The following is an 11,666-nucleotide window of genomic DNA, read 5'->3' as shown; positions in this document are numbered from 1 at the left end:
GAGGAGGGAGAGGAAGACTAGGGAAAGGGAGGGGGAGGGGGAGGGGGAAGAGGGAGGGGAGGAGGAGGAGAGCATTAAGTGAGGGCACACAGGGCTGCACACTTAGCTGGGTAGCTAAAGAGCTTCCATTCACCTGGCCTCAGCCAGGCCCCCATACCAGGCTGTCTGCCCCAGCAGAAAAGGTCAAGGGCAGAATGGCTTGAGAAGGAAGACTCCATCAGGAACCAGGAATGCAAACCCTCCAGCTTGGCTCCAGGGTCCCCACTCTACCCTGAAGGACAGACCTACCCAGCACACACTGCTCCTTCCTTCTGTGCTCTTGCAAGTTACTGGCCTGGATGTGAAACAGCCCCACTGGGGGGTCATGGAGAAAAAGCCATCCCTGCCGCAGCCTGTGCCACCTGGCCAGATGCCTTGTGGCTGGATTACTTCCAAAGGAACAATCTCCTGAGCTTTGGCAGGTGGCTGACAGTGTGCACGCATGCGCAAACACACACACACGCACATGCACACACATAAATATCTGTCTTCAGAGGCCATGTGCAGTGCTGAATGTGGGACAGGAGGGCCTGGGTATGGGAAGGAGGTTAAATGCTCAGCTCAGATTCAGGGAGACAAGTGAGATCAGGGAAAGGGAAATGAAAGTGGAAGTTTTTAGGAGGCCAAAGTTAGTACACTTTAGAAGGAGGCAACCCATCCAAAGCAAAATGCTAACATGTAACACCCACGGATCATTAGGGAAGGACAGCTTCAAATCAGAACCTAGAAGGAGCAGAGGCTGCATATCCTGCGAGACCCAAAGGCCTGACAGTAACTCAGGACAACCACCTTCGTGCTCACCAACAGGGAAACAGGATGCCCATGATGGCAGACGCTCGTTGGCCAGACTATAGAACCCCCACAAAGATGGCATGGCATAAAATGCTGAGACTATGCTTCATCATGATAAAAAAAACAGCATCTGCAAAGCCCCTCAGACCCTTCTGATATCCCCTGATGCATAAGGCCAAGCAGCAAAGTAATTTTAGAAAGCAGGACATGCCATGAAAGCAGCCAAAAAGGGGCACTCTGGAAAAAACGAGGAAGCCTTGGGAAACTGCCCTTAGCACACAGGGGTGCAAGGAGCTGGAGTCCCCCCGTGGGCCCTTGCACACTGCCGTGAGGCAGTAAGTCAGGGAAGCCGACTGCAGAGTGCTAACTAAGACAACAGAGAGACAGCTAAGGAGCTGGACTGTCCAGCACTTGTTACAATGGCAACTTTGTAATTAGTTCACATTTATTATTTCTCTTTCAATGAAAATATGTTGGAGTTGGTTACTGGTAAGATGTCTGAGGTGCACTCATAGTGCCAACACCAGTTTCCAGACCCTTCCCCTGATCCCAGACACGGTTTTGAACAACCAGCCCAGCTGATGGCCCAGGCAAAACATCACTGGGCACCAAGGACACACCTAGAAGCCTGGAGCCCTCCCCCCCAAAGGGCGGAGCTCTAAGCTCACGAATGCCTCTTCTGTTTCCTCTCTTTCCCAATACTTCCTTGCAAAAACCTCTATTCTTGATCTGCCATTAACTAACTTCTACCTCTAGCCCCAAACCAAGTTCCCTTGATCCTGTGTGTGTGAACATGTATATCATTAAAGAGAGTTAAAGACAAGTAAAAAAGCTCAGAGAAGAAGTTTACAGGGGTGGAAATTCCTGCCTATATCATAGATCCTACACATACATGAGGAGAATGAGCTCAGGTCTACTTAACGCAAGAGTGTCAGGAGGCCCCAACTTGGGACCTTGACCACGAGCCATCACCTTGCTGATGTCCTTCCATGTCTCTATGGTGGTCCTGGGTGGGGGGCAAGAAGACTTCTGAGCTCCTCTGAGCCCACTTCATCTTCTTCCCATTCCCAAGCTTCCTTCCAATTGGCCAGTATTCGCAGGAGACAGGCAGGTGCCAGAACCCCACCTCCAGAAGCTCCTGGGACAGGAGCCCTTGATGCACGCACCAAACCATGTGCTCCCTGGCAAGTGATTTTTAATTTGGGCCCCCATTCCTTGCAAAGCTCTTTCACGATGTACCCTGGACTCTAGCTCCAAGGAGACGAGCTTGTACCCTGTGCTCAGGGACCATGGGTCACCCACCCATGCAGGGAAGGCCACGCCCCTGTGGCAGCAAAGCAGGGACATTTAATCTGAGGCATCAAGCCTCAGCGCTCTCCCAAGCAGGTCACCTTGGGACAGACTGGCCAATCGCCACGGAGTGTGGCCAAGTTCCTGGTTAGCAAGTGTTTTTGTGTGATGAACTTCAAAAAAGGAGAACAATAAACAGGACCCCCTGCTCAACATTACCCCCCCAAAAAAAACACCTGTACCCTCTGTTCTGTTCGTCCAGAATGATGTTAGTTAAAACTATGGACTGGTCAAGGCTACTTGCTCCCACCATGCATACAACACCCAACAGCAAACAGTGACGACGCCCAGGCCCTGGGTCAGGAGGGGGACGGGAACTGGGCAGAAGGCACTCAGTGCTAGGGCACTGAGAGGGGCAAGGGGGTCGGCAAGGCAGCTGATCCGTCTCTTTGTCACAGCCTACTTTCAGCTGAGGGAACTCCGTGCCTCCAAGAAGCCTGACTTGCACACAGCTGATCCACAGATGCTGGAATCTGGGGTTTAGGGGGACCGTAAGATCAAACTGAATCAATGAACCAAAACCAGGATAGAGAGAGAGAGAGAGAGAGAGAGAGAGAGAGTGAGTGTGTGTGTGTGTGTGTGTGTATGTGTGTGTGTGTGTGTAGCCAAACGGCAGAGCTTTTGGTTGGGTGACGATTTGTCTTACATCAAGTGCCTAGTGTCAAATCACTGCGAACAAAATAAAAAGTTAGCATTCGAGTCTCCATTATATTGACTGAGAGCAGGGGCCAAGGCCTTCTGAGCTCAGGGTCCCAAACCCCCACTACCCTCCCATCCCAGTCCCACCACAGTAGCTGCTTCGAAACTGCCAAGCCGAGAGAAAGAACACTCCAAAGTTTAATTCCGTTTTGATGGGAAGCTGACTTCTCAAGAAAATAATCCCACTTGGGGCTAATGAAAGGGAAGTAAAACAGACTCAGGTGTGTGGACTTAGATCAATATTTGTTTTTTTCTGGAAAGGATGCAGAGACCCACCAGGACCTTGAGGGTATCACTGGCTGCAGGCCCTACTCAGGCCTGGGGGATGGGTTACCTGTGGCCACAGAGCCAGGGTGCCCGGTGGGCTAACTAAAAAAAAAAAAAAAAAAAAACAGGCTATAAATACCATCTGGAAACATTTTCACTCAAAGTAAAATTAGGGCGTGTTGTTTATCTGGGAAGGGAGCACCTAAGACTTGGCTGAGCTATCCTTTGACTTTAAAAGGACTCCCAACAGCAGGACCCAGAAATCCCAGTGCTTGTCCAGTCATTGAAGTTGGAAGAAGCAGCAGAAACCTACCAGGTGGACCAGATTGAAGGGGGTTGAATAAAGGTGACCAGACACCGCCCCTGTACCAGCCAGGCACCTGGCTATACACACAGGCCCAGCAGCACCCTAACCCTCCAAAAACCCAGCCTCAGAGTGTCACCCTACTGGTTATTTATTATCAAGAGAAAAATGTCCCTTCATAGTGAAGAGACCTGGCAGACACCACCTTAACCACAGCCGTGATCCAGCAACTAGACAACCTGACATCACATGCTCCCACGGTGGTGCATGGAAGTGCCCAACATTACCTGTGCCGTGTTTTTGACCAAAATCTGTTTAGGCTGCACCTAATCAGGGGGAAGCAACTGGACAAATCCAGACTGCGGGATATTCTACCAGACAACTGGTCTGGATCCCTAAATGCCAATGCAACAAAAGGCCACAAGATAGGGGACTACTCCAGACAACAGGAAACTAAAGAGACAGGCCAACCAAACGCCATGTGTGATTAACTGGATCCTGCATCCTATAAGGGACATTTTGGGAATCATTAGGGAAACTGAATATGGACTGCACATTACATAATACGTACTATTTAAAGAAAAAGGAGAGACAGGGAAGGGACAAAATACAGTACTTAGAGGGAAAAGAGGAAGGGGAAAAGGGATAAAAAGAGGGTGACAAAATGTTTAACTGATGAGTCCAGGAGAACGTCTGAGCGTTCACTATATTTCAGAATGGGAATCTGTGGGTGGGGGGAGCAGTGTGCTGGGGGCATGCAGGCTTCTAATACCATGAGGCACAGCCCGCCTGTCATGCTCCAGAACACAGGTCCAGACAGGAGTCGCAGTCAGACACAGTTCAGGTATACCGGAACTCAGCAGTGTGGCTGCCCAGGCACAAACCCCAGCTCCCCCCTCATTTGCTGTGTGACCTTGGGCAGATTCCCTAACCCATCTGAGCCTTGGCATCTTTATTTGAAGACCGTGCCTATTTCACAGGGTCCTTGGGAAGATGAAACAGCTTACTGGAGACGAATGCAAACAGAACCATGCAGCCCCTAGCAAGCAGTCTACAAGCATTAGATAACAACTGTGAGAGCGGAGCATGTCATTCTAGAAGTTTTCATTTCAAAAATTTAGTTTAACTGCTTTCTTAAAGCACAAACCAAACACATTTTAACAGTCCCCTGATACCTCAAGATCACTGTTATAAAATGCCGGTTATGACAGAACACAGGCCTCGGGGACTCCTGGGCAGTACATCGTGCCCCTCCACTAACAGCCCCACCTTTGTTCCAGTGCTGTTTGGTTTTGTTGGGTTTCTTGAGTTATATATTTAAGTACACATGCATATACAGATGCATACGTATTAATAACTTGGTTTCTTTCCTTCCTTGCTTGTAGCTGCTATTAACATATCTCCCCCTTCCCCTTTTGATTTGCTACGTCTAGGAACCCAACGACCAACTGGATTCAGAGGAAGGTTAGAGCAAACAGGTCCTAACCGTGTCTGGGCTGTCGCAGCTCAGTTCAGTGAGTGGGCTTCAGAGCACCGACTCTGAAGGGGCAGGGCGCCACCTCTGTTGTGTTCCACATCTGAAGCCCCCCACAGGACCTCTGGTTAAGTGAAGTGTAGTGCTATCAGCTTGTTCACACAGGAGGGGCTCCAGCCCTCTTTTAGCCAGAGAAGGGAGAGTTTCAAATGGCATCACACCAGCCTCGTGCCCAGTGCCAACAAGCCAGGAGGCACAGGGGTGGGGAGTGGGGTGGGCACACCTAACTGCGACAGGGGCTGAACCCTCACCCAGGCCGGGCCCCAGCGTAAGCCAAGTAAAGACGGTGGGAGGTCATGAGGCATGAGAGAGTAATGGTGGTTTTGTTAGTGTTGTTTTAAATGTTCTCAATATGATGATCTCACATGTGCAAAAGGAGAACTGGGAGAAGTTTAAAAAAAAAAAAAAGGCAGCAACACAGCAGGAACCTCAGTACTGGGGAGACCAAGACCTCCATCTATTTCCTTTAAAAACATAATGTGCTATTTCCTTTAAAAACATAATGTGTCTTTTAAGTCAACATAGTTAACTCCACAGTGCACTGAACTGCTGTCTACACCACGGTCAGTAACCCTGCCAGGGCTCGATCTTACAGAAATGCCAGCCCCTCCGCACCAAGACCCACACCAGAGTCCACTGCTGCGGGCACGGAACAATGAAAAATGGGAAAGGCAACACAGCTATCCTTCCAACGGGTGGGAGGCTTCCCAGTTACGTCTGCACAGCCACACGGCCCCCTGGAGTACCACACAGCCAGGGAAAAGAATGAGGGTGCCTCATTAAACAAGCACACAACAAAAGCCTGTGGTAGAATGTATTCGCTGCCATCCTGCATGTGTATTTTTCGAATGTCTGTGTGGACGCACACGCACGCATAACGCAAATCCATTAAAAGGGTCTGGAAAGGGACACACCAACATGCGGTGATAGTGGTTAGCCAGAGGAGGGCAAGGCTGACACATTCTGTCTACTCGCTTCTGTGCTGTTTGAAGAATTTCACAACCAGGCCCACTGGCAGCCAGGGACCGTGAGGGAGCAGGGACAGGAACTGCCAGCCTGGATGTATCCTGAACAAAGTGCTGGCTCTCTGCCAGCCTGGCTTCACCCTAGGTGAAGGAGACCCCAGCCGTTCACCCTCCACTCGACAGGCTGTGGGTCTGACACAGCTGCGATGGGGCCAGGAGGGCAGTGTGGTTGGAAACCAGGCTCTACAGCCAGAGTTTGTGTTGGGGGAGGGAACCTAAATACCCTGCCCCAATAATCTCATTCATGATCAAATCCCTTGTTCAGTGGCTCAAGATAAACTTCCAACTAACCCCACCCAAATTATTACGGGAAATGGCTGAGAAAATGCAATCTTACTCTACTCCCACCCCCACCCCAAAGAGGGCCAGGTGACCAGGGATGTGTCTCCGTCGAGGTCTGCAGAAGGGAGGAGCCATGCACAGCACAGTGCCCCCCTTTCCAGCCAGCCCCCCAGAGCTGCTGATACGGACCCAGCCCAGGCAGCTAGTGAGTGGATGTTTTAGCTCCCGGTGCTGCAGGGAAAGCAGGGCACAGAGGCATTCTGAAAACAATTCTTTGTGGGAACAAATAGGAATGTATTCAAAGCATCTCTGCCAAGAAAGGCTGAGTGACCATTCTGCTAGGGGTCTGCCAAGTCCCACCACTCCAGACAACAAGCAGGAATCTCCAGGTGAAGGGCCTGGCTGGCTCAGGGGTAAGATCTGCCCTCAAAGGGCCCTAGGCCTTTCCTTCTGAAAGTCCTGGATGTTCACATCAAAGCCCTTCAGCCTCCAAGAAAATATGTTCCTGGTCTTGCTACTCCCCAAGGCAAGACTTAGCAAATTCCCAGATCTGGACTGGGAAGTTCTGACTAGCCAAATAAGTGGCTTTAAAAAAAAAAAAAAAAAAAAAAAGTGAGTTGAGCTGCAAAAACGTGTCTTTGTTTCATCACGTGTTTGCTATAACATCAACAATTACCTAAATGTGACAGGGTAATCAGTCCCCAGGAGACTGGCACACAACCAGGACAAGCAGCTCTTTTGCATTCAGTCGGGCAGGGAGTGGGGGTGGGAGATCACAGCAGAGTCAGGGAAGGCCCGGTCTCCCCAGAGTCAAGGCTGAGCCTTGTACTTCCCAAAGGGTTGTCAAACTCACAGCCTCATTTCCCACAGATCTTCCAAGTGGTCAGGGGAGACATCACCAAGCTGCAGGGAGGTCTGGGGACCCATCCTTGGCCACAGGGCTAGACAGAGCAAGCTGTAAACTGCCTTCTTGGCTAAAGAGGTTTTGATATTCACCCCCTGCCATGAAATCGCTACGGGTGGGTGGAGTGGTGGTGGCGGCGGTTCCTATTGAGTAGAAGGCCTGGCATGACCTGAACCACTGCCGGCAGGGACCCCCCCAGAAAGCTGCTGGAAGTCCACAAACCAAACCACAGCTACCTCAGAACCAAGGTCTGCTGCTCAGGTCTTCCCAGGGTAGCCTGGCCTCTCGGTCACCCACTGTGGACTGTGGGCTACCCCTGTCTCCTTTATGAACACCAGCTAATTATGTTCTGCACACCTAGGCACAGGCTGGAAATGGGCTCCCTAGAGGTGCTCTCCACCTGAGGCTGAACCAGACACCCTCCAGAGGCAGGTTCTTTCTTGGTTCATAATCAGATTCACCTGGGGCACCACTAAAACTGTTCGGCGGAAGGTCAGTATCTGGGACCTGGAAATCTGCATTTCCAAGGGCCCCAAAGGAACCCCGCACACTCCTGACTTGGAGGTCTACATCTGCTCTGGAGGTAGGGCTCACCTGGAGGGCGAGGCCACCTCCCTGCTCTTAGACCCAGCACACTGCAGCCAGTGTGGGGTCCATCCTCTTCTTTCTGCTTAGGGTTTCAAAGCACCCCAGGGAGAATGGGTTCCACCCCACCGGGGGAGGCCTGGGTTCCCAACGCCGCTGCCCAATCCTCTAGCCAAGGGACCCCATCAGGGACACTAGAGCCTGAATCAGGGAGCAAGGCAACCCACCAGTTATCCTCCAGCTCCGGTCCCCCGTCCAAGCCTGCCCCGCCCATGACAGTGAGCCCCACCCCTCAGCCAGCCCCTCCGCAACTCTCGAACCCCGCTAGCCCCCTGGAAGGCCACAGTCAAACAGGCTACGAAGCTTCCAATCCTTAAATTACCGGTCCAGTGCCGGCCTCGCCCCCCAAGGCGGTCCTCGAGCCACGCCCCACGCCCTGCCCCCGCCCCCGTAATCTGGGTGCTCCAGGATCCCAACCTAGTTTGGCCCCTCCTCCACGGCCACACCCACCCTTGCAGTAACGTTCCCAAGCTGAACCAACAACCCTACACTAACCCCACCCCCTATCTCGGTCCACACACCCTTAATTCTGACTCAGAATGAATAGAAATGGCCCCGCCTTCACCCTCGACCCCACCACCAGCCACGTGATTTGGGGCGCCCACAGCAAGGGACAAAACCGCGTGGGCAGCCTCCGAGGTAAAGGTTTGTCTGAAATCCGCTGGCTTTGACACCTGCAGACCTCGGGACTGCTCAGTTACAAATATACCAGGAGAAGGGGGTCTTCCAGCTCCAGGGTCTTGAGGACTGCAGTTTTTAAGCCAGTCTTGTAACCAGTTTCTGTACTGTTTTATAAATGTGAAGTCTAAATCGTTGGTATCAAGGTAACTGTATTTATACGGGTTTTTAACCTGCTCCAAATGTGGAAGAATTAAGTGTAACATAAGAGTTAGCGTGAGCCCAGGAAAAACACACAATTCTTTAAAACCAAATTGGGTGAGAAAGGTTGCATCCCACCTTTGTGTTTAAGAAAACGAAAAACAACCAACGACGAGGTCCCGGGCCCGTGCGAAGGGGAGGGCTGCCCGGGGGTTGGGGGGGTCAGGCGATGGTCCTCTGAGACCGACCGCCCCCGTGCAGGTGCCCGCACGCATCCGGCACCCGGCAGGTGAGAGCAGGGCGGAGAAAGGGGCGCGGAGGAACGGGCTATGTACTAGGCGAGCGAAAGCGCCCCCAGGCCGAAGAGCCCCCTAGGGTCGGGCGCGCCTCCGCTGGCCGGATGGGCGGGGCTCCCACAAAGAGCCTCCGGCCGAGAACCCGGACCGCCCCCCGCGTCGGCCGCTGCTGGCTCCGGTTTCGACAAATTAAACCTTAGAACGCTGGAAAAATTACAGGAAGAGGAGAGCGAAGAATGTGCCGAGTGGCTGGAGGGAGCCCTGTCCCCGCGTGAACTTCGCTCGCCGCTCGCCCGGGCCGGGCCGGGCGGGTCCCTCCCCTCCCGAGCGCGCTCTAAGGCCGGCGGGGGAGGGGCCGGCAGGGGAGGGGCCGGGGCGAGGGCACCCCTCCCCCGCGGCCCCAGGGCGCTCCCGCCGCCCATCTCCCGGAGCAGCACGCGAGGCCCCCACCCAGCTCGCCCGCACCTGCCCGCGCCGCCCCCCGGCCCCTGCGGGGTATACGCCCGCAGCCCAGATGACGACATCCGCCCCCGCGGCCCCGCCCGAGAGTGCCCGGGGAGGGGGCGTGCCCGGCGGGGGCGCGGTCGCCGGGCGGGCGCCGGCTCCCAGCTCCCGGACCCGCCTCGCTGGGCGCGCGGGTCCGACCGCAGGACCGTATGGCGGGGGAAGGGGCGAGGCCCCGACCGTTCCCGGCCCGACCGCCCCTCGCGCCCCGCCGGCAGCTCCGGGGGCGTGGCCCGGTGGCCTGTGCTGTCCCCGTCCGCGCGCTCGGGGCGCCCGGGCGGCCCTACTGACCTGTGTGAGTTCTCAGGTGCGCCTTGAGGTGCGAGGATTTCCCGTAAACTTTCTCGCAGCCCGCGTAGTGGCACTTGTGCTTTCTCTGCGGGGACTCCAGGTCCGCGCGACTTCGGCCCCGCCGGCCCCTTTGTCTGAGGCCGGGTTCGCTGCTCCCCGCGGGCCCTGGCTCCCGCTCCGGCTCCAGCCCCGCCTCGAGCTCGGCCTCGGGCTCGCTCCACGCGGGGCTGAGGGGCGCGGCCGCCGCACCTTCGCCGCCGGGGGAGGCGGGCTCGGGGGCGGGTGGCGGCGCGGGCGGCAGGCGGCAGGGGGTCCTCGCCTTCCGGGCCGCGGCGCCCTCTCTGCGCTCCGCCGGGGCGGGCGCCGGCGCTTGCTGGTTGAGGTCCGCCAAGATCCTCGCCACCACGAAGAGCGAGGCACTGTCCTTGCCGTCGCGGCGCTCCTCGACGCGGGGCAGCGTGGCGGCGACAGCGGCGGCCGCGCCCTCGGGTCCGGGCTCCGGCCCCTCCCGCGGCCCGTGCACGACCGCGCGGCTCGACATGGACACGAGGCACTCGGCGGCGAAGTGGTCCACATAGGCGGCGGCTGCCATGCTGCGGGCTCCGGCCGGCGGGCCGGCGGCACTGCTGGTCGCTGAGAGTCGTCAGAGGCGCATCCGCACCCACGGCCTCCCGAGAGCGGGCGGGGGGCGGGGGCGCGGCGCGCCCTCTCCGCGGGCTGGGCTGGGCGCGCAGCCGCCTCTGCCGTCACCCGCGCGGCTCCGCGTCCGCGCGGCGCCCGCCCGGCCGGGCACCAAAGAGTGAGCGCATGGGGGGGCGCGGGCCAATGGGGTCCCCGCGCGGCGTCAGGGGCGGCCTGTCCTAGGGATGCCGAGCAGCGACGTTAGAGACTACCTCGCCAAGTTGCGGCCGCAGCCTCGCCGCGCATTGTGGCAGGCGGGACAGCCGCCGTGCGCGCCGCGGGTCGGTGTGGGCGGCCCGGCCCCGGGGGTGGGCGGGGCCGGGGCCACATCTGGACCCGACGTCAGCCCCCAGCCACATCCTGGCGGCGCAGGTTACAGGCGGCGGCGGCCGCGGGGAACTGCGCGCGCGGAGGGGGCGGGGACCCGAGAGCGCGCCTAGTCAGGATAGAGCGGTCGCGCGCTCGCGTCTGAGGAGGGGGCGTGGCTTAGGACAGGGGCGGACGCCGTAGATTCGTCGGTAGGCGGTCGGACCAATCCCGGCGGCCAGGGGGGCCGACTGGGCCTTGGGGCCTGCGCGCGCCAATGGGCGTGCCCTCTTGGCCGTCGGGAGGAGGAGCGGAAATTTGAGCCGGGAGCCGGGCACGCTGACGCAGGACGTCCGAGGGCGGTGGGCTGGGGCGTGGCTGTGAGGGGACCGCTCCCCACCCCACCCTACCCCCCTAGCAGCGGGGTACCCGCGAGGCATTTTCCTGCCGGGTCTTCTGTACGGTGACAGCCTCGAACCCCGGAGTGGAAGCGAGCGCTCGGGAGGGCGCCCCTTTGTCCTTCCACCCCGCCTGTGAGGGGCGCCAGGGATGGGTGCGCCTCGGCGGGACTCGCCTCCGCTTCTCTTCCCTTCCAGAGCGACGTTTGCACGGCGAGGAGGCGTGTCCGCTCGGGCTGGGCGCTGGGCTGCGGGCCTGGCCTGGGGGCGGAACAGCTCCCTGTGCACCCCACCGCTGCAGGGTTCCTAGGTGGCCGCGCCTCGAGACGCAGGCCGCTCGCCCCCTCTATGCTCCCTCTGCTGAGCTCCGGGCCTCCGTGCGGCCCAGCTGGGAGCGAGGTCACGGGTGGGGCGGGGCCGCTCGCGCAGGAAGGACCGGCTGCTTCCCCGACTGGTCCCAGGCGGCCGGGGACCCGGAGGGGATCGCGCTGCCGGTGAGCCTAGGTCAGCCGGAGCCGCACTGGCTCCGG

The 11,666-nt window shown here is 57.4% G+C and overlaps 1 protein-coding gene across 1 annotated transcript in view; it reads right to left on the bottom strand.

Annotated features, from left to right (window-relative positions):
- Window positions 1-10,750, bottom strand: part of KLF13 (KLF transcription factor 13) — a 49,270-nt gene extending 38,520 nt beyond the window's left edge. The window contains exon 1 of the mRNA XM_025893192.2: window positions 9,752-10,750. Within this exon, the coding sequence (XP_025748977.1) occupies window positions 9,752-10,343 (592 nt within the window). The 5' untranslated portion in view covers window positions 10,344-10,750. The remainder of the gene's footprint in view (window positions 1-9,751) is intronic.
- Window positions 10,751-11,666: the final 916 nt, after the last annotated feature.

This window comes from Callorhinus ursinus, unplaced genomic scaffold (assembly GCF_003265705.2).
Source record: "Callorhinus ursinus isolate GAN/ISIS: 27379988/994484 unplaced genomic scaffold, GSC_fseal_2.0 scaffold47, whole genome shotgun sequence".
Taxonomy (NCBI): domain Eukaryota; kingdom Metazoa; phylum Chordata; class Mammalia; order Carnivora; family Otariidae; genus Callorhinus; species Callorhinus ursinus.
The sequence above is the reverse complement of the archived record's forward strand: the minus strand, read 5'-3'. Positions and strand labels throughout refer to the sequence as shown.